The sequence below is a fragment of the Bos javanicus genome, chromosome 21, assembly GCF_032452875.1.
Source record: "Bos javanicus breed banteng chromosome 21, ARS-OSU_banteng_1.0, whole genome shotgun sequence".
Classification (NCBI taxonomy): Eukaryota; Metazoa; Chordata; class Mammalia; order Artiodactyla; family Bovidae; genus Bos; species Bos javanicus.
In genome coordinates, this window is record NC_083888.1 from 3,969,506 (window position 1) to 3,993,230 (window position 23,725).

The 23,725-nt window shown below is 40.1% G+C and overlaps 1 protein-coding gene and 1 pseudogene across 2 annotated transcripts in view; one reads left to right on the forward strand and one right to left on the reverse strand.

The window, feature by feature from the left end:
• Positions 1-23,725, forward strand: part of GABRG3 (gamma-aminobutyric acid type A receptor subunit gamma3) — an 846,425-nt gene that overhangs the window by 54,604 nt on the left and 768,096 nt on the right. For both annotated transcript variants that reach the window (XM_061394211.1, XM_061394212.1), the window contains exon 3: positions 11,031-11,098. In XM_061394211.1, coding sequence (XP_061250195.1) covers positions 11,031-11,098 — 68 coding nt within the window. The remainder of the gene's footprint in view (positions 1-11,030; positions 11,099-23,725) is intronic.
• On the reverse strand, positions 17,560-18,819 carry LOC133234076 (small ribosomal subunit protein eS1-like; annotated as a pseudogene).

Sequence of the window (23,725 nt, forward strand, 5' to 3'; positions counted from 1 at the left end):
ATCACAAAAAAAGAAAATTATATGTCAATATCATTGATGAGCAAAAATTCAAAAATCCTCAACAAAATTTTAGCAAACAGTATTCAACAACACATTAAAAAGATCATACACCATGATCAAGGTGGTTTTGTCCCAGGGATGCAAGTATTCTTCAATATGTGCAAATCAATGTGCTACACCATGTTAACAAATTGAAAGATAAAGAACATGATAATCTCAATAGATGCATAAAAAGCTTTTGACAAGATTCAGCACCAGTTTATGATAAAAACTCTTCAAACAATGGGCATAGAAGGAACCTACCTTAACATAACAGATACCATATACAGCAAGCCAACAGCAAACATTATTCTCAGTTCTGAGAACCTGAAATCATTCCCTCTAAGATCAGGAACAAGACAAGAGTGCCTACGCTCACCACTATTATTCAACATAATTTTGAAAGTCCTAGCTATGGCCATCAGAGAAGAAAAGTAAGTAAAAGTAATCCAGATTGGAATGGAAGAAGCAAAAGTCTAATTGTAGATGAGTATACTTGTATACTGTATCTACAGTATTTTTGTATATACAGTATATTTTTATACTGTACATAGGGCTAAACCCTAAAGATACTTTCAGAAAATTATTAGAGCTAATTGGTGAATTTAGTAAAGTTGCAGGATACAAAATCAATACACAGAAATCACTTGTATTCCTAGGTACTAACAATGGAAAAAAGAGAAATTAAGGAATAAACCTCATTTACCATTGCAACAAAAAGACTAAAATACCTCGGAATAAACCTACCTAAGGAGAGTTTGGGTGAACTCCAGGAGTTGGTGATGGACACGGAGCCCTGGCGTGCTACAATTCATGGGGTTGCAAAGTGTCGGATACGATTTAGCGACTGAACTGAACTGAACTGAACTGAAGGAGACAAAGGAGCTGTATACAAAAAACTATAAGACACTGATGAAAGAAATGGAAAAAACCACATAAAAAATGGAGATATTCCATGCTCCTGGTTGGGAAGAATCAATATTGTGAAAATGACTGTGCTACCTAATATAGTCTACAGATTCAGGGTATCAAGCTCTCTGGGCTTCTGTGTGTATCCCGATTCCCTGTCAGACTTGCTGGGCTTCTGTGTGTGATGCAGTTGAAGAGGTTTGCTGATTTTGACCCTGGAGTTGCCCCTGGTGTCTGTCTGCCTTACTGCAGACTCTACTGAGCGGCCACACCTATGAATGGCTTTTGTTCTCAGTAGTCCTCAACCGTGTGTCCCCATCCTGTCAGGGCTTAAGTTCAGGCAAGACAGAAACCAGTCCAGGTGGTCCTCCCAGGAGCCAGAACACTGGATGTGTGTTGGTTACACTTCTCTCTTCCCTTCCTCAGGGAGAAGTTGAGACCTGGGCGTTTTCACCCAGTGTTTCTGTCAGTGTCAGGGAGCAGGGCCTCGGTGAGAGCATGACCTGAATTTTTCTCCTGGGCCCCCTTGTGGTTGATGTCAAGTCTACCTGGGGTGCTGCAGTCTTTTAATGGCTTTTAGATCCCTTGCAAATGCAGTTGGTCCAGGTATTGTTAAATTGACTTATCTGTGCAGACAAGGATCAAGGCTTCTATTCTGCCATCATGCTGGTGTCACTGTTAGGAATTTGACATACAATGAGATCTGCCAAGTATGATGGGAGAAGGCAATGGCACCCCACTGCAGTGCTCTTGCCTGGAGAATCCCATGGACGGACGAGCCTGGTGGGCTGCAGTCCATGGGGTCGCAAAGAGTCAGACACGACTGAGCGACTTCACTTTCACTTTTCACTTTTATGCTTGGAGAAGGAAATGGCAACCCACTCCAGTGTTCTTGCCTGGAGAATCCCAGGGACGTGGGAGCCTGTTGGGCTGCCGTCTATGGGGTCGCACAGAGTCAGACACGACTGAAGCAACTTAGCAGCAGCAGCAGCAGCCAAGTATGTCATCCTCAGTCTTTCAACTTTTTAAAGGTGTGGTGCAGCTAGCTTTTCATGTGTACTACAGACTGAAAACCCTGTTGATGAATGCAGTCTGATATTGCCAGTCAGGTAGTAGAAAGGAGAAAGTGCCATTGTGAAGGGAGTCCATAGTGTTATCTTTCCTGTTGCAGCTAGCACAGTCCATGGCTGGAAGGAAAGCTTACTTCAAACACTCAGTTTGCAGTGGGGAAAATGAGTTCCAGAAAATTTACATTACTTTCATAAAGTCATATGACTGCTTCAGAGTCAAATTTGTGACATTATAAAGAGTTTTTAAGGTACTTTTTAAATTCTCTTATATTCTTATCACCAAACTCTTTTAATAGTTGGAAATGTAGATATGAGCTTTGAAGCACCTACCCACTGGAACTGGTGGTTCTGAACTTTAACCCCAGTGCTCTTTTCTTTCTTCTGAGAATGTGAATTCTCAAATTGCCTGCTTTAGTAAAATGTTTTATTTGAGTGTATGCAAATGTGGAATCTCACTGTTTACCTTTTTCCATATTACTATCAGGTCTGACAAAGGTCTGAGGTGATGGCAGTTTTTTTCTTGATCTTTGTAAGCTCTGCTTGGCCCTCTTGAGATCACACATCTAAAGGATGATTGAAGAGAAGTGAGAATTTAGAGTTGAATCCATAGTTCTGGGATTAGTGGAGGTGGAATTAGTTCTAAACACTGTAATCAAGCCAGAACTGACCAGATAGGAACCCTAAGGGAGCTGAAATGGGACCTATAATAGTGACTCATCGTCTAAATTCTCTTGCACTAAGCTATGTCAGATGCTTTTGCATGGACCTAGGGTCTTGGCAAAAATGTAATATTAACAAGTTTGCACATTCTATGAACCTCTTACCCAAATCCTTTCATCCACCCATCCTTATAACCTAATATTCTCCAAGCTGGAGAAGAGCATTTGAAAACACATCTCCATTGAGATCATATAGATTAAGTTAATATAAGCCTCGGAGACAGAGTATTTGGACTTTTCAAAGAGCCTGAAAAGATTATTTGTGATAGTAATGGTGGTGGTGGTAAGCTCGCACTAAAGTCATTGTTCCCCAGAATCCCTTTAAGCTTCATTACCAAAGTTAAGTCTCTGGGAGGTTGAGAGTGAAACTCTGGGAGTTTGTGTCTGTGAGGCTGCAGAATCCTCTATAAGTCACTTCCTTAATCATGTTTTAGCTTCCTGTCCTTAAATGGAAATAAAAATAGTGTTATATAGTAATTAAATGAAAAATTCTTACTATAGTGCCATTTAATATGTATTAACAAACTTTCGTCTGTGGGCGTCAGCAGAAGGATGGGAGGAAGTACTTACAGGGAAGTTGACGATGGAGTGGGGGAGTCAATCTGCCTCATGCATCACCTTGCCCTGGGGGACTCTCAGTTCAAGTAAAGGAAGTGGGCAGTAAGGTGGAGGGACCAACAGCAGATGAGCCCCACTCCCTTTCTTCAAAAGCAGAGGAAGACTGGAAGAGATATTCCCAGTATTTGAAGAGCACTTCTATTTAACCTTCGTGGGCATGAGAGTTGGTATTATTTATATCTCTTTTTTCTATTCATTTGTTGCAATGTAAAGTTTTCTATCTGTATATTTAAATTTATGAAAAGTAAAACTTTTAGAGACCAGAATGACATTTAGGCATAAATATTATTTGAAAGAATGACAAATGCAAGATGTTGACTTTCTTTTGTGTATAATTTTAGAGACCACCCCCCACCAGAAGCCAAAGCAAAAAATTAACTGAGTAACTACTATTTACTTGACAATAGTCCAACCACTCACTCTGAGCCCCCTTCATAAATTGGGTTCTGCCATCGGCTCCTCTTAGATACGGGGAGAGTAAGGCACAGAGATCTTAAGAAGCTTTTCAAGATTATGGAACTGGTTAGAACAGAGCCACTTTTCAGGCTGATGGCCAGGCAGTGTTCTCCCCTGCCTATTGCCCACGTAGCACAACTGCTCAGCGTTCTTTGGGGTCTCCATTCCTCACCCCTACTGTTGCCAGTCTGGAGTAGCTCATTAGGATTGCCTTCTGTGGACAGCTACAGTCACTGCACATCACAGTTCTGTCCCTGTCAACACTGACCAGCTCTATATTCTGCCTAAATTGTGTCTGTCATTGTCTATTTCTTGCTTATTTCTAAGTGAATATGAACGGTGTGTTCTCCCAATGTCACTTTCAGCTTTTCCACTTTCAGTGAACTAATGTAAGTTCTGATATAACAGATGCCTATTTTCAGCAATGTCTTGTCTTAGATGGTCTCTTATCAGCCTTTTGCCCATCTGACCACTTGAGTCAGCCAGTAATGACTGTCAGTTTCCAAGAGACCTTAAAGAATTAGTCTTCCTGTTGCAGTATTTAATTTCATGTGAACATTTAACATGTAAATTCCAAGTAAATATGATAACTTAAAATCATGATTTTCTATATATAGAGTACATGATACTAGGTATAGAAAACGTTAAGGTCTGCATAAAAACTATTAAACTGATAAATGAATTCAGCTAGGTGGCAGGATATAAGATTAATATACAGAAATCTGTTGCATTTCTTTATACTAACAATGAAACATAGAAAGAGAAATTAAAAAATAATTCTGTTTAAAATTGCACCAATGAAATAACTTCAAGACCTGGAGGAATAAGTCACCCTCCTCCCCACAGATACATCAAAAATTCATCTGCATATGGAGCAACTCCTACAGGACATGTTCAGAACACTGGCAGAAGATCCCAGACTTCCACAAAAGCAAGCCAATCTCCTTAGAATGAGGTAGGGCAAAAGATAAAGATAAAAAAGAGACAATATTCTGAAAGAGTTTCAGAAGGATAGGCATTAGCTCTTCTCTAAATATTTGACAGATTACACCTGTGAAGCCATCTGGCCCTGGGCTTTTGTTTTAGGGGAGATTTTTTTTTTTTAATTAAAAATTGTTTTGATTTCAGTGCTTGTAATTGGCTTGTTTATAATTTCCATTTCTTCCTGGTTCAGTTTTGGAAGTTTTAATTTTTCTAAGAACCTCTCCATTTCTTCCAGGTTGTCCATTTTATTGGCATATCGTTGCCTGTGGTAGTCTCTTATGATCTTTTGTATATCTCCGTTGTCTGTTCCTCTCTTTTTTGCATTTCTAATTTTGTTGATTTGATTCTTCTCCCTTTTTTTCTTGATGAGACTGGTTGTTTGTCAATTTTGTTTATCATCTCAGTGAACCAACTTTTAGCTTTATTCATCTTTACTACTGTTTCCTTAATTTATTTCTGCTTTGATCTTCATGATTTCTTTCCTTCTGCTAACTTTGGAGTTTTTTGTTATTCTTTTTACAGTTGTTTTACGTGTAAAGTTAGGTTGTCTATTTGATGTTTTTCTTGTTTCTTGAGGTAGGATCGTATTGCTATAAACTTCCCTCTTAGAACTGCTTTTGCTGTTTCCCATAGGTTTTGGGTCGTCAGGTATTCATTGTCATTTGTTTCTAGGAATTTTCTTTCCTTTTCTATTTCTTCATTAACCTGTTTGTTATCTATAAAAGTATTTTTTAATCTTCATGTGTTTGTGTTTTTTACAGCTTGTTTTCCTGTTATTGACATCTAGTCTCATAGTGTGGTCAGAAAAAATGCTTTGTATGATTTCAATTTTCTTAAATTTACTGAGGTTTGATTTGTGACACAAGATGTGGTCTATCCTGGAGAATGTCCCATGTGCACTTGAGAAGAAAGTGTATTCTTTGGCATTTGAATGGAATGTTCTATTAAGTCCATCTGGTTTGATATGCCATTTAAGGCTTATGTTTCCCTATTAATTTTCGATTTTGATGATCTGTCCATTGGTGTAAGTGGTGTGTTAATGGAGATTCCTTAAAACAAACAAACAAACAAACAAACTAGGAACAAAGTTATCCTATTACCCAGCAATCCCACTACTAGGCATATACCTTGAGGAAGCCAAAGTTGAAAAAGACACATGTACCCCAATGTTCATTGAAGCACTATTTACAGTAGATAGGACATGGAAGCAACCTAGATTGGTCATTGACAGATGAATGGATAAAGAAGCTGTGGTACATATATACAATGGAATATTACTCAGCCATAAAAAGGAACACATTTGAGTCAGTTCTAATGAGGTAGATGAACCTAGATCCTATTATACAGAGTGAAGTAAGTCAGCAAGAGAAAGACAAATATTGTATATTAATGCATATATATGGAGTCTAGAAAGATGATACTGATGAACCTATTTTCAGGGCAGCAGTGAAGATATAGACGTAGAGAACAGACTTATGGACACAAGGCAGAGGGAGGAAGGAGAGGATGGGACTAATGGGGAGAGTAGCATGGAAACATATACACTGCCATATGTAAATAGATAGCCAGTGGGGACTTGCTGTATGCCTCAAGTAACTCAAACTGGGGCTCTGTAATGACCTAGAGATGTGGGATGGGGTGGAAGCGGGGAGGGAGGTTCACAAGGGAGGGAACATATATATACCTATGGCTGATTCATGTTGATGTATGGCAGAAACCAACACAATATTGTAAAGCAGTTATCCTTCAAATAAAATAAAATACGTTTTTATAAAAAAGGGGAAAAGAGGGGAAAAGAAGAGACAGAGTCTTTCAGGATGAGAACCTGTGCCCTGGGGAGGGAGTTGTGGAGAAGGAGGAAAAGTTTCCATACAGTGGGAAAGCCCCTCACAGGTGAGGACAGGAGGGAGCTTTGGAACCTCAGAGGGGAGCACAACAGTGATTTCCCCAAAGGCAAAATGGAGAGAATTCATCACAGACCTCATTGCTGAACAGCATTTCCTAGCTGAGAAGCAGCTCAGATGCTTGAACCCATGGCAGAAGTTAGGGGCAGGGTGCCAAGGCTCACGCTCAGGTGTCAGACCCCAGGGAGAAGACCAGTATTGGTTGCTTTGAGGATCCTTTGACGGGGCTAGTATGATACAGCTGAGGGAGTCCAGAGAAAAGACTGGGCATCCCAGACAGACAAGATAACATTGTCGACAGGACACTCTAACTCCTTGCATTCAAAGATGGTGGCTGTGTGCCCCAGAAACTGCCAAAACCTGCAAAACCAGTAGGAGCACCAGTGGTGGAATCAGACCTGACTGTAGTTTAGTGTCCCAGAGGGGGAAGCATAAGCCACTGCTGCTGCTAAGTCGCTTCAGTCATGTCTGACTCTGTACGACCCCATAGACGGCAGCCCACCAGGCTGCCCCGACCCTGGGATTCTCCAGGCAAGAACACTGGAGTGGGTTGCCATTTCCTTCTCCATGAGAAGGTTCAGGATTGGGCAAAGAACAGCAACCAAACAAAAATCTGCATTGGTATTGTGGCAGAGGCAAGTAGAAAGTATAGTCCCTGTAATTCCTCTTTGGGTGCCGTCAGTCTTTCGAGGAAACAAATGTGGTTGACTCTTAGCAAAACTTACCCTAGGCAGCTCTGCAGTGTTCATTTATGTTGCACAGGTTATGAGAATGATTCTTCTCAAATATACAAATTCTGAGTTTTTAGGAAATAGTGATTTCCAAATAGAATTGCATGACAGAATTTCCAAATAGATTTCCAAGATAGAAATGAAATGAAAACTTGAAAGCAAATTCATTTTTGAACTAAATGCAGAGGACTCAACTCCATCAGTCCTATTTTATGCTCTTCTTCAATAGAATCTGTTCCTTTTCACTCAGAAAATTGCCATCCCTTCTCCCCTCATTCCTGACTTTCTTGCATCTGTGTAACCCTTCATCCTTCTCCCAACTACCCAGAGCTTAATGTTTTTAAAAAATTTCTGGTAAAATGCACATAAATTTGCGATTTTAACCACTTTCAAGTGTGCAGCTCAGTGGTATTTAGTACATTCAGATTATTGTGCAACTATGACCACCATCCATCTCTAGAGCTCTTCATTTTGTGTAGCTGAAACTGTAGCCTTTAAGCGCTGACTTTGCATTGTCTCTGCCTTCCAGGTCTTGGCAGCCCCCATTCTCCCTCCTACCTCTGTGAGTTTGACTACTGTAGTTGCCTCATATAAGTGGAAGCACAGTGTGTCTGTGATTGGCTAATTTATGTTTTTTAAAAATTTAAATAGCAGTCATCATAATGGATACGAAGCTGTTTGATTTGCCTTTCCCCAGTGACTAATAATGTTAAGTATCTTTTCATGTGCCTATTGGTCATTGTCTCTTTTGCCTTAAGTCCTTTACCCATTTTTAAGTCAGGTTCTTTTGCTTATTTGTTGTTGAGTTTTGGGAGTCTTTTTTATTTTTTGGATATCAAACTTACAACATACATGATTTCCAGATGTTTTTTCCCATTATACAGGTTGCCTGTCCACTGTGTTGGGCTTCCTATGTGACTCAGTGGTAAAGAATCTGCCTGCCAATGCAGGAAATGCAGTTTTGATCCCTGGGTCGGGAAGGTCTCCTGGAGAGGGAAATGGCAAACCACTCTAATATTCTTGTCTGGGAAATGCCATGAATAAAGGAGCTTGGCAGACTACAATCCATGGACCACAGAAGAGTCAGACATGACTTAGCAAACAAACAACAACAGCAATCCACTATGTTAATTGTGTCCTTTGATGCAAAAAAATGTAAACTGAACTTTTTAATCTTGATGTAGTCCAGTTTATCTTTTTCTTTTATTGCCTGTGCTTTTGGTGTCATATATAAGAAATCATTACCAAATTCAGTGTCATTAAGCTTTTCTCCTGTGTTTTCTTCAAAGAATTTTGTAGTTTCAAACCATCCTTTTGGTTTCTGATCCATTTTGAGTTAATTTTTCTATATTGTGTAAGGGTTCGACTTCATTTTTTTGCTTGTGGGTATCCAGTTTACATAACACCATTTGTTGTAAATACTTTTTCCCCACTGAATGGTCTTGACATGCTGTTGAAAATCATTTATTATGGCTTAATCTCTAGTCCTTGAGTTGTAAATCTTGAGCCTCCTGTGGCCGCCCTGTTTCCTGAGTACCACTGTCAGGGCCACATTCCTAGATTCTTTTTACTTTAGCATGACACTGCTTAAAGGAGAAGTTGCTTAAAACAGCTTTTCTCCCAGGTTTTGTGTGTGTGTGTGTGTTTTCCAAACTCTTCTCTTAAAACCTTTATTATACTATTGCACTTAATACTTATTTGATACTTCCCGCTTCAAGTTGTTAAGGCTTTACATCTGTAGATCCTTTTTATTTAATAAGATTAAAAGCTCTGGAAACCTAAAGTCTGGTAAATACCATGAAACAACCAGAAAAAATCTCTTGCAAAAAGTAGGTCCTCAACTGACTGACTTAACACAACCTTTGTATAACATTAATAAGGTTATGCAGCATTTGGAGACAGAATATTTGCTGAATCCAATTAAGTTGAAGAAAGATGCTACTTGCTGTTCAAAGTAGTTAGCAAAGCTCAGTTTAAAATGCTGAATAGTCCTTTAACAAAATTTAAACACTATGTGCATAGTTCATAGAATCATATTGGGGTGTTTTCCAAAATGCCAACAGCTCTGAAGCTAACATGACTTGGTTGTGCTGACAAAATAGTTGACTCCAGTTCATTATCATTATTTTTATTTTCATGAAGGTCTGAATAACATGGCTCAGGCTGCAGACTGCTGGGTATGTAATTGAACAACAGACTTGAGCTGACAGGTGCCACTCATCAATGATTACTTATTTAGCAAAACTGGAGGAAGCTTATTGTAATAATTGCTGATACAAACACTCTTGTTTCCGTAGAAATACCTTGCTTATATGCAGAGGTTCAGGAGTCTTATTTATGTTCCTCCAGGCCAGAAATGGAGAAGGCAATGGCAACCCACTTCAGTACTCTTGCCTGGAAAATCCCATGGACGGAGGAGCCTGGTAGGCTGCAGTCCATGGGGTCATGAAGAGTCAGACACGACTGAACGACTTCACTTTCACTTTTCACTTTCATGCATTGGAGAAGGAAATGGCAACCCACTCCAGCGTTCTTGCCTGGAGAATTCCAGGGATGGGGGAGCCTGGTGGGCTGCCGTCTATGGGGTGGCACAGAGTCAGACACGACTGAAGCGACTTAGCAGCAGCAGCAGCAGCAGAGCAGAAATACTCTGAAATTGGTGTTCTTCTCCCCGTACCAATCAGTTGCTTAGTGCTGGGGAAAGGAAGCCACCTCCTTTCTGGTGGCACAGACCCCTGACTTGGAGTTTGTTTCGGGAATCTCATTACTGGTCTTTCAAGTTCCATTTCTGCCAAGGAGAGGGGAACTGATTTTCTTTAAGGTTAAATGAGCTAATTTTACCTCTGATGCACAGTTAGATATTACAGTTTTTTGTTGTGTGAATTTTACTACCTCATAGTTGGAATGGTAATTCCTTGATTTACTGAAGTGTTATTCTTTTCTGAGTTGCAGAATTTGAAATCTGTGATATGCGTATGTGTCTTTACGTAATAATGATAACAATGAACATTTCTTAATCTCTTTTGGTATATGTATTCTCCAGATCTTTGCTTTGAGTTCCACCAAAGTAATGGATAAATAACTTGAATTGTCCCTGATATTACTCATTGTGTGGGTGTGTATTAGTTGCTCAGTCGTGTCTGACTCTTGGTGACTCCATGGACTATAGCCCACCGGGCTTCTCTGTCCATGGAATTCTCCAGGCAAGAATACTGGAGTCGGTTCCCATTTCCTTCTCCAATATTACTCATTACTTAGGTTTGATTTCATAGCATAACTTTGACATTTCTTATGTGATGTCTTATATTTAACCTTTTTATGTTTTCTCTGTCATATAATCAGCTAAACAAAGACTTTTAGAGTATCATAGTCATCTGTCACTGGCAACTTGCAGTGTATAAATATCCTGTTTTTTCACAATTAAATTTACTAACTGTAAGAATCCTTCATCATTTAAAAATTGTAACTGCCATGCAGGTCCCAAAGAAAAATCCACCACTTTTCCAAATGCTGTTGAGCTGTCAGTGTGTGACTCAGAGGAAGTTGAGGTGCGCTTTCTGGCACAGAGTATTAACTAACATACCTGTGTTTTCTCCACAGTAAAACCCACTGTAATTGATGTTGACATCTATGTTAACAGCATTGGTCCTGTGTCATCGATAAACATGGTAAGAAGCTTCTTTTCTGATCTGACGGTCTTTGTATCAGTTCTTGCTTACGCTCTTATTGTGGATTTCTGTTTGAGATCTATCATGCAAGTTTAAGTTCACAATTGACTTCTTAAATATGTAGCATTTATTGAAAGTTTAAACACTGAAAGTGGTAAAACTCAAGGAATAGAGATTGTGACATCAGTAGTGATTAAAAAGTATCTCATCCTATGTTTTTCTCTGGATATATGCCCAGGAATGGAACTGCAGGGTCTTATGATAGCTCTATGTTTAGTTTTTTAAGGAACCTCGATACTGTTCTCCATAGTGGCTGTACCAGTTTACATTCCCATCCACAGGAGGAGGAGTCTCTTCTCTCCACACCCTCTCCAGATTTACTGTTTGTGGATTTTTTGATGATGGCCGTTCTGGCTGGTGTGAGGTCACACCTCATTGTGGTTTTGATTTGTATTTCTCTAATAACTAGTGATGTTGAACATCTTTTCATGTACCTCTTGGCCATCTGTATGTCTTCTTTGGAGAAATGTCTGTTTAGATCTTCTGCCCATTTTTTGAGTGGGTTGTTTGTTTTGATGCTGTAAGTGTCATGAGCTGTTTGTAAATTTTGGAGACTGATCCTTTATTAGTAACACCATTCACAAATATTTTCTCCCAATTTGTGGGTTGTCTCTTGGTTTTGTTTATTGTTTCCTTTGCTGTGCAAATCTTTTGAGTTTAAGTAGGTCCCATTTAAAATTTTTGTTTGTATTTCCATTATTCTGGGAGATGGATCAAAAAAAATATGTTGCTGTGGTTTATGTCACAGAACGTTCTGCCTGTGTTCTCCTCTAGCAGTTGTATGGACTCTAGTCTCACATTTAGGTCTTTAATCCATTGGAGCTTATTTTTGTGTATGGAGTTAAAGAATGATCTATTTTCACTTTTTTACATGTGGCTTTCCAGTTTCCCCAGCACCATTTGTTGAAGAGACTGTCTTTTCACCATTACAGTTTTTTGTTGTGTGTCTTGCCTCCTTTGTCATAGGTTAATGGACCATTAGTGCATGGTATTATTTTAGGGTTTTCTATCCTATTCCATTGAAATGTTTCCATTTTTGTACCAGAACCGTATTGTCCACCCGCATCTTGTCCACGCGTTGTTTACTGTGTGTAAATTTCCAGGTGATGTTATGTGCAGTTGTGCAGTCATTGGCTATGTCTGACCTCATTAAAACTAGGGATGAATATAAATGACAGTTTTTAAATTTTAGTTCATTTTTTCAAGGACCGAAAGACCTGCCTTTCAGTGTTTCTCAGGAAAGAATCTGAGAATACTCAGCTTATACTTCTGTCTTCCTGGGGGTAAATAAACAGGAAAAAGGAAATATGGGGTCAAGTACATGTGTGATTTCCCTGAATAAAATTTTAGTATATTTTCACATACTTATAAGCAAAAAGGCTCCAGAAGTAACTGTTCATAGTGTAGAAGTCCTTTCCTGTACAGAGTGCTTGGCTCTTAGGAAGGTGCTGGAATGTTGGAATTCACTAGTGTCAGGGTCCCCTCACAGGCACCATGGGCCAGAGCGGGCCTCCCTGACCAGAGTGTGCAGATTCTAGGAGCAGGCCCTTGCTCTGCAGGCCAGTGACCTAATGCTGGGCTCATCCTGTGCTTCCCTGCTGCACAGTGGCTCCTGGATTCAGGGGATGCATGATGCTGAAGGGGGATTGCATAATGCCAGCTTAAGAAGCCTTCCTTTCATTGCAGAGTTCTGTGGATGGAAATAATCCTTCCAAAATTCATAGCAAAATTGTTTCTTTTCATTGCCCGGTATTAAAAGTGCTCATCTTTTCTCTGATGATAGAAAGGTTCCATGTGGGGCTGAAATTCTATTTATGGGTCACTCACTTAAAAAAAATCCCCTATGTCATCCACACAGTGGAGATGGACCACTAACAAAGAGGGGAAATGAATAAAAGAAGATTCACCCTACACAGATCGTGAAAGGTAAACTGTGACTGCAAACTGTGCCTTTCCCTGATTCAGTAGTCAGTCTCTCAGGGTTTCCTGTTCCGGAATTGTATTTACTTGTATTAGTTCCTTAATGCTTTATTCAGACACTGCTTTATGTGTAACGCTAAAACAGAATGCCTCCAAAGATACATAGTTGTAAAACTGTTTTAGGAACAGTTGCTTGTATTTGCATATCTAGGGATTTTCATGAACTCCTGCCACCTTGAGATCTACTTTGTGCCCGGAATCAGTCTTTGCTGCTGGAATTGATAGACTTTTCTTTGTGAAAATCATAGGCTGCAGAGGAGGCTAAAAATAAGTGACAGGGCTCTGCTAACGGCCAGCACCCCCTTGGAAGGCCCACTGCAGGTGGGTTAGATTTCTCTGATGAGGGCTTTTCTGCCTGAGGTGAAGCTACTAGGCGGGGCTCGGACAAGGTGGGACAGGTGGGAAGTTGGCAGGAAAAAGCAGGATGGCAGATACGTGACGTGACTGGGGACCCACTGACTTGATGTTTGAAGCCATGGGGTTCATGGGCTAGGAAACTGTGGGGACTGAGACTCGGAGGCCGTGCGTGCTGAGAGCTTCAGCCTTCCCTCAGCTTTCCCTCAGCTCTGCCCTGGACAGACCCTGCGCTGGGGAGCGTGTGGACACTCCCGTTTGAGTAAGTGCAGGTCTGACTTCACGAGAGATTAGCTCAAATCCAGATTCATGAACAAGCCATCCTGATGCCCAGGGGGTCAGAGCAAAGACAGATTCACTTTCCTGAAGGAGGGAATGTGCAAAACCCCTGAGGGAGGTTTCAGAGGCCTCGGGAGGCAAGGGCTTCCTTTTTTTAAATTTAGATTTTTAGTTGTGAAAAGACATTTTTAGGTTCACATCAAAGTTGAGAGGAAGGTGCAGAGATTCCCTATATTCTCCTGCCTCCATTCATGCATGGCCTCCCCAACTGTGAAAACATTTGTTACAATCAGTAAACCCACATTGATACATCATCATCACCCAGAGCCCAGGGTTTACATTAGGAGTCCCTCCTGATGTTGTACATCTGTGAGTTTGGACAAATCTGTAACAACATGTTTCAACCATCACAGTATCATGCAGAGTAATTCCACTGCCCTAAACATTCTCTCTGCATCTGCTTCCTGAAGGTTGAGTACTTCCAGCCTTTGTTTTCCTAGCTCTATGCTTAGAAGTCAGAATGACAGAGAGCTTCTTCTCACATTGCCACGTACATCACATTTACCCACTGTATCTATGAAAGCAAATGATACAGTTTCAAAAGTATTGTAAAAAGTATTGTAAAGTATTGTAAAGTGCTTTAATGTGGACCTCATGAAAAAGAAAAGCAATTTAAAAGTAGTGAACTGACTGTTGAAGTGGGAATTGGGGATTGAGTCAGCAATAATAATAGAAAAAAGAATATGAGAGAGACCAAAACAAATTAAAAAACACATTGTGGGAGAACGGCACAATTTAGAGATGTGTACAGGATTTAACGATGGACATTTTTATTACAGTTTTGACCATAGCTAAAGCCTGATAAATTTATGACTTCCTCTAACTATTCATTTAACACTCAAGGAAAGAGAGAAAACGATTTCTTCCTCTTCTTCTTCTTTTCCTTCCCGCTTTTCTGCTTCTTTTATTGATATTATTCATACTGAAGTTCCAGTCTCAGACATTCTCCTCCCTGCTAAATAAAATGAAGTTGCATTCAGTCACTTCCTTAACAGAGTGTTTTCCATTGTCTTGTCTCTCCTGAAGTTGTTTATGCTTTTTCTGGTTACAGAGATTAGAAGCGATTCAGATGGGTTGAAGAGAACCTTTTTCTATTTTTCTGTAAGCTTCAATCACATCCTCTGTCTTTGTCTTTGTGGCAATTTTAGCATATCTAAATGTGCACAGTTCCTCATAGAATTATCCATGATTTGTTTCAAAAAAATCATTTCAAAATTTGTTTCAATTGTTTCCTTGTATGGAAGCTGCATATAAGGGAGCTTGAGAATTTATTTTTGAGAATATTTACCATAAGACACCTTACTGGAATGGAACAAAGAAAACTGCTGTTTTGATGCCTCCTCCGTGCTATCAGCCTGTCTTGTGTGATCTTCTGTGAGGTCACGGTAGAGAAGATACTGCCTTTCACACTTATTTGTGAGGAGGAGCTGGAGCTGACCGGATGGAGACCCTGGAGCAGTGTTTCTGACTCTAGCCCACTCTGTCTGTGGTCATCAGAACATGCAGCAGCGACACCTATAGAGCTACAGCTCGGGCTTGAAACTTGAGATGGAAAGGGCTCAAGGCTGAGTCTGATGCTGGGATGATTTTCCTTTTATTAAAAATACTAATAGACTTTGTTTTTAGAGCAGTTTAAAATTCTTCCCAGCTCACTGAGATATAGTTTATGTATAATATTACATAAGTTTAAGGTGATTGTGTGTATATAAGTATTGTAGAATAATTGAAACAGTAACATTAGTTCATACTTTCATTGCCGCACATGATCATTTTTTTGGTGTGGGTGATAAAAATTTTAAGATCTACTCATTTAGAAACTATTAAGTGTATAATAACCATATTGTTAACTGTAGTCACTGTGCTATATATTCTATCCCTGGGACTCACTTATCTTAATTCTGGAAATTTATACACTTCAACCAACATTTACCCATAAGTACCCCCTGCCATCCCTGGAAACAATGGATCTGCTCTGTTTTTATGATTTCTGGTTTAAAAGATTTTACATATAAGATCATAGAGTATTTGTCTTACTCTGACTTATTTCATGTGGCATAATTTTAAATGAGATGGCTGGATGGCATCACTGACTGGATGGACATGGGTTTGGGTGGACTCCAGGAGTTGGTGATGGATAGGGAGGTCTGGTGTGCTGTGGTTCATGGGGTCGCAAAGAGTCAGACATGGCGGAGTGACTGAACAGAACTGAACTGAATTTTTTTTTTTTTTTTAATTCTGAGACAGTTTATTTAAAACCAAGAAATCGAGTAAGACTATTTTTAGAAAGAATATTGGTAAACATAAAAGGCCTAGGGCTCTTCAACACTGAGGCCTGAAACAAACTAGTAAATAGTAGCTAGCAACCTGGGAGGAAGACTTTGAGGTCCAGTTCCAGAATACAGTTAAGAAACACAGGAGAAAAGCAACTGTCAATTATCACTGTTACAGAAGTAAAATGAAAGCTAAGGATGAACCACTGGCTTAGCAATGACATCTGTTAATTCTAACAGCAACAGCTTCCTTAACAGTGGAGTGTAAAAAAAAGTGTGAAAGAGAAAAAAGCCCAACTGCGATAGATTCAAGCAAAAGTAAAATTACGTGCAAGAAATATGGCTAACTCTTTCGAGCTTTGCTATAAGCTTGAATAGGGGTGTATCTGGAAGGGCAGAGGACTTACTTGTATGCTGAGACTGGCAGAGGAATAATGAAAAAGGTGAGAACTGATGGAGCCAAGAACAGAGGGTAGAATCTGATGCTTCTATGTCTGACTCTGCGCCCCCACGGACTGCAGCACACCAAGCATCTCTGTCCTTCACTATCTTCCAGAGTTTGCGGATTCATGTCCATTGAGTCAGTGACGGTATCTATCTCATCCGCTGCCACCCCCTTTCTCCTTTTGCCCTCAGTCTTTCCCAGCATGAGGCAGGGTGCAAATAACAGGAAATTCTGAGGTTCTTACTCTCAAAAAGCAAGGCCATCAGCTGAACTGAGAATGAAAAATTAGAGATTTGAGCGGAGAAGGTATAGAACAGAATGGGTGAGTGACTAGGAAACACTGGATGGCAGACGAATGCCCACTTAATAGGAGACCAATAACCTGTTTCTCTACTTGTCTAGCCAACTTCAGCTTGACCATTAACGTTTTCGGGGGGGGGGGGGGATTTACCTCTAGAGAACAGAAGACAGCATTTATATTTTTAAAAGACAAACCCACAAAAACCTAAATGGCAATATGCTCTTTTCTTTCCACTGCGGGATTTAGGACAGTGGTTCACAAAGTATGGTTCCTTGTCACCAGAGTCACCTGAAAATTTGCAAACTGCAGACTTGCAGACTTCATCCTAGATCTACATCAGAAATTCTGGGAGCAAGGCCCTGCAATGTTTTAATAAGCCTTTCAGAGATTTGAGAACCACCTTGGCTTCCGTGGTGGCTCAGATGGAAAGGACTCTGTCTCCAGTGCAGGAGACCTGGGCTCAGTCCCTGGGTTGGGATTATCCCTAAAGGCTATGGCAACCTATTCCAGTATTCTTGCCAAAGAGTCAGATACGACTGAGTGACTTTGCGTTCAAAACTTCAACCATGTAAAGAAAGGGTTTCCTTTTATTCACCATCTATAATACTTTCAGACCATTCCTGCTTAAAATAGATCTTAGCCTTTCTTGGCTACTTAGTAACTAAATAAAATACACACAAAAGGTAAGAAAATTTCACCACAAATCAGAACATCTTAAAAAAGCTGTCAGGTTATTTAAAAAGAATGATCAGGGAAAAAAATACCACAATTAAGATCTTTTATTTGTCACCATTAAGAGTCTGCATTTTAAACTGATTCTTGGACTGGTGGCTCGTATCCATCAGCTCGTTCAACTTTAGCACCTGTCTCATCCCCGGTAGCTTTTTTAGAACTACTACCTTCACCATGTAGCTCCATGGGTTTTCCCAATTCAAATTTGGGCTTCTTCAGTATTTTTACTTTTCTAACGAAGACATCATGGAGCAGATAAATAGATTGGCAAGCCTTTTCTATGTCTTTTCCAATGCTATCTGGAATCAATTTATTGACCACCTCTTTAAAGTCATTTGTCTGCACCTCTCAGGTCATGATTTCCATCATCTTCTTGCGGATCTGGTGCACCTGCTGGTGCTGGGCGTAAGAAGTCTTCTGAATCTGATTGTTGTGCTTTTTAGTAAAACCCACACTGAACAGACGAAGCAAGTAACCATCGGTAGTCTTGACATCAATGTGAGCTTCAGTCATGGTCTGCCATCTTTTGACCATGGAGCACATTTTGTCACGGGTAAGATCCATACCCAGAGAAGGCAATGGCACCCCACTCCAGTGCTCTTGCCTGGAAAACGCCATGGATGGAGGAGCCTGGAAGGCTGCAGTCCATGGGGTCGCTGAGGGATGGACACGACTGAGCGACTTCACTTTCACTTTTCACTTTCATGCATTGGAGAAGGAAATGGCAACCCACTCCAGTGTTCTTGCCTGGAGAATCCCAGGGACGGGGGAGCCTGGTGGGCTGCTGTCTGTGGGGTCACACAGAGTCGACATGACTGCGACTTAGCAGTAGCAGATCCATACCATGAAAATTAGTCAGGCAGTTTTTGCCCTAAACATCCTCAGTAATTAGCTTGAATTTTCTAAATGCTACTTCATCATTCTGCAGATTGGCAAGACCCACTTCAAAAACACGACCTTTGAGGCCATCAGATGCGATTTTGGTTCCTTGAGTTCTCGTGACCAATGTTTTCCCACTATTCCTTATATTGAACATAGCTGGTGCTCTCACATCATACCGATCTTTTTTAGAAAATGGGTCAACCACTTTCTTCTTGGCTCCCTTTTTGCCTCCTTTCGTAAGGCGCTTGTTCTTGCTGACCACCATGGTGCCGCTCAGAGAACCAAAAAGGGTAAATTTTAAATTTACAAAAAACCGAGTGGGAATCACAGAGAGTTCTCATGTACTTCTACATGCACATACACACACACACACACATGTTCCTCGTATTATTAACATCTTGCCATTACTGTGGTGCATTTTGTTACGAGTGATGAATGGATATTGACACATTATTAGGTGAAGCTCATAGTTTACATGAGGGTTCACTTTGGTGGTGTTCCTTCTATGGATTTTCACAAATGTATGGTGACATGTATAATGTACTCACCATAACTGGATTGTGTATTTTCACTGCCTTGAATATCCTCTGTTCATCACTACCCTCCATTTCTTTAAATATTGCTTCAGTAACCTTCTATTTCTCTCTTTTCATGTTCTAGGGCTCCAGTCCTGTGACCATTAAGAATTTCTCCCAAGTCCCATTTGTCCCTTATGCTTATGGTTTTATTTCCATCCCTTTGATCTCCATGTTTCAATCAGTGGACACCTTTCAATCTACCTTCAGTTCACTTGAGTCGCTCAGTCACGTCCAACTCTTTGTAACCCCATGGACTGCAGCACGCCAGCCTTCCCTGTCCTTCACCAACTCCTGGAGCTTACTCAAACTCATGTTAATTGAGTCGGTGATGCCAAACAACCATCTCATCCTCTGTCGTCCCCTTCTCCTGGTGCCTTCAGTTTTTCCCAGCATCGAGGTCTTTTCAAATGAGTCAGTTCTTCACATCAGGTGGCCAAACTATTGGAGTTTCAGCTTCAGCATCAGTCCTTCCAATGAATATTCAGGACAGATTTCCTTTAGGATGGACTGGTTGGATCTCCTTGCTGTCCAAGGGACTCTTAAGCGTCTTTTCCAACACCACAGTTCAAAAGCATCAGTTCTTTGGTGCTCAGCTTTCTTTGTAGTCCAACTCCCATACACAAATACTGGAAAAACCATAGCTTTGACTTGATGGGCGTTTGTTGGCAAAGTAGTGTCTCTGCTTTTTAATATGCTGTCTAGGTTGCTCATAGCTTTTCTTCCAAGGAGCAAGTGTCTTTTAATTTTATAGCTGCTGTCATCATCTGCAGTGATTTTGGAGCCCCCCAAAATAAGGTCTCTGTTTCCATTGTTTCCCCATCTATTTGCCATGAAGTGATGGGATCAGATGCCATGATCTTGGTTTTTTGAATGTTGCGTTTTAAGCCAGCTTTTTCACTCTCCTCTTTCACTTTCATCAAGAGGCTATTTAGTTCTTCTTTGCTTCCTGCCATAAAGGTAGTGTCATCTGCATATCTGGAGTTATTGATATTTCTCCCAGCAATCTTAATTCCAGCTTGTGCTTCATCCAGCCTGGCATTTCCCATGATGTACTCTGCATATAAGTTAAATAAGCAAGGTGACAATATACAGCCTTGACATACTCCTTTCCCAATTTGGAACCAGTCTGTTGTTCCATGTCCAGTTCTAACTGTTGCTTCTTGACCTGCATACAGATTTCTCAGGAGGCAGGTAAGGTGGTCTGGTATTCCCATCTCTTTCAGAATTTTCCACAGTTTATTGTGATCCACACAGTCAAAGGCTTTCGTGTAGTCAATAAAGCAGGGGTAGATGTTTTTTTGGAACTCACTTGCTTTTTTGATGATCCAACAGATGTTGGCAATTTGATCTCTGGTTCTAATTTGACCAGAGATCAAAAGGAACCAGAAGAACCAGAAGAGATCAATCTACCTTGCAGCATCGTAAGTCACTCCTCATGTATCCCTTATCTGTTCAAGCCATCTATTGAGTTTTTTATTTCTTGAAATTTTATTTTATAAATTAATATAGAGTGATTTAACTTTTTCAGTATATAGTTTCATGACTTTTAAAATCTGTTTAAATTTATGTACCTACAACAGTCAAGATAGAGACTGTTGTAAGTCTCTGTCCCCAAAGCTCCCTCACACTTTCTGTTAACAGTCACAACTGACCCTCACCTAAATACTTGGCAACCACTGGTTTGTTTTCTCACACTTCAGTCTTGTTTTTGAGAGTTTTGTGTAAATGGAATCACATAATTAGTGATATTGGTTCCTTTGAAACTGGTTCCTTTCACTCAGCATAGTGGATTTAAGATTCATCCTCTGTTAATGCTTTTAGCAGTATTTTTTATATTATTACTGAGATACTGAGTAGTTATGTAGTTATATTATTCAGGGTTCCAGAGAAATAAAATCAATGGGATATATACGTATATATATATATATATATATATATATATATATATACGCACACATATATAATCATATCACATCATATTATAATCCCTCAGGGAAAGGCAACATGTTTTACTGAGTCCACCAACTGAAATGTTAATATTTCATCTGAAAACGCTTTCACAGATTCACCTAAGAATAATGTCTAGCTAAGTATCTGCGTATCCCATGACACAGTCAGGTTGACACATAAAATTGACCACAAAAGTATTTTTCATTTCTAAAGTTTTAGTTTGACAGTTTCTTGTAGATGTGCAGTCTCTGATGGATTTCTCCATCTTACAGTCTTTTTGGGGGGGACAGACTAATCATTAAAATCACAGCTGATAGCTGCAGTATCTGGCCACCTGGGGTGCCATTTCTGTTGTCTCTTTGGTTGCTTGGCCCCGTGTTTTTGTTTCTCCTTGATTATGTACAAAAGTTGTAGAGACTTCAGTCAGCGTTCCTTCTGTGTCTGGAGGTCACTACTGTTGGGGGGGCTATTTTGCTGTCCAGCTGAGGCTCAGCTGGGCTCTGGTTCCAGTCTACCCTGCCCCCAGTCTTAGGGATAGCTCTGCAGGAGTCCCAACTGACGGCTTGGGTTGCTTCCCAAGGCAGCTTCAAAGTGCTCCAAAATTCTAGTTTTTATATTTCTGACAGCATAAAATGGCTGGAAATTCTGCTCTTCTTTTTAAGCCATCTCTTACCGTGCAGCTTAGTCTGTGAGCGTGTTGAGGGAAACCCCCGGCCTTTGGGCCCATTTCTTTGCCATCCCCCCTCTCTGAAGGCTTGCCCCTCCCGGCTGGGCTGCTTGGCTGCCCCAGGCTTGGCTTCTGCTCCAGCTCTGCCAGGTCCTGCGCTCCTCGCTGCCACTCCACCGGCTCCTGCTGCCCACAGGAGGCAGGTTCTAGGGAGAGGGGCTAAGTCCTGGCCCTGCTGCCCCTGCCGTCTTGGTGTTGGACCTCTTCAAATCAGTTTTTAAATGTGTATTTTATCCAGCTTTTCTGTTTTTGCTTTGTGAGAGTATTGGTCTAGAACGAGCTTTCCCATCATAGCCACACACCTTTGATTTAAAATTTTCTTTAGATGGAGTAAGGTTTGATTTCTAATAGTTGAAAAGGAAATACTTTGGAGCCATGAGTTAAGCCCAGATGAAATTTTCATTTTCATCAAGAACTTCATTGAACAACATGTCCACCATTTTGTTCCACTACCTTCTGCCATTTTCAGGCAACTTCATGATTCCATCTTCCCAAAACTTTTAATCTTTTTGAGCAAACAACTGTTCCATATACCTTTTATAGTCTTCCAGAGGATTGAAATTTTTTTCATTAAGATAATTTGTAAAGACTGAAATAAACGGAAGTCTAAGATGTGATGTCTGGTAAATATGGTGAGTGACTCAGAACTTCCCAGCCAAGCTGTAACAGTTGTTGTCAGGTCAGCGGAGAAACATGCAGTCTTGCGTTATTCCTATGAACGTCTGTGTTTTCTGTTGACTAATTCTGGACGTTTTTCATCAAGTACTGCTTAGAGTTGGTCTGATTGGGTGCAGTACTTGTTGGAATGAAGCATTTGATTTTCCAGAAGGAGCTCATAATAGAGGACTCTCTTCCAGTCTTACCGTATTCCTTCTTTGGATGACGACTGGCCTTCAGTGTAGTTGGTGGTAGTTCATTTCGCTTGCCCCCAGTCTCTTCCATTCCACATTATTGTACAGTATCCTCTTTTCATTGCCTGTCCCAATTTGTTTTAAAAGCAGAACATTTTTCTTACACTTAAGTACAGAGTTGCATGTAGAAATACAATCAAGAAGATTTTTTTCACTTAACATATGTAGAACCCAAACATCAAAGCAATTAACAGACTCAAACACGTACAAATGATTTTCAACAGTTGATTTGGATATTCTGAGTTGTGTCAGCTATCTGCTGCATGGTATAATGTTGATTGTTCTCAATTAATATCTAGATTTGATCACTGTCAACTTAAACGGGTCTACCAGGCTGTGGAGCGTTGTCCAACAAGAAATCTCCAGCACGAAACTTTGCAAACCACTTCTGACCCATTCAGTCAGTCAACAGCACCTTTTCTGTATGCTGCACAAATCTATTTTTTGCATTTCAGTTGCATTTTTCCCTTTCTTGAAATAATAAAGCATAATATACCAAAATGTTTCTTTTTTCTTCCCTGTTCAGTATTAAAATGGCTACACAAAAATTCACTAATTTTGATAAGTTTTTTTAAGTGCATGCTGATATGACAGCTGTCATGATAGTCTAACAAAATTGTTTCAAATGAAGTTAAAGACAGCTAAGCACTATAGAGCCATCTTATGGGAAAACCAAGCAAACTTTTTGGCTAACCCCATGTTTATATATATTTATAAAGTGTGTGATTTTGAGATTTGGTTCATCACTAGATGTAAAGCCCTTTTCCAGTGTAACAGCAGTAGAAATAATAGTGTGTATCTTAAAATATACACATTATTAAATAAACCAATAGAATATGTTGAAAGAGCCACACAGTATAAGTGGAAAAGATTTCTGAAACTTAAAAAAAATTCCCAAGAATGAGAAAGAAGGTGGTATTTAAAGGCTTTAAAAACTAGTAAAGGCTTTTTAAACCAGAGATCTAGTGAACCCGTCTGTAGCAGGTTCCCATTTTACTGTGAGCCCTTGAAGGCCAACACCTACAGCTCTTTTTGGCCCCCTGGGACTCAGTTGAAAGGCCCTTATGAGTGTCTGTCAAATGAATGAATGAATAAAAA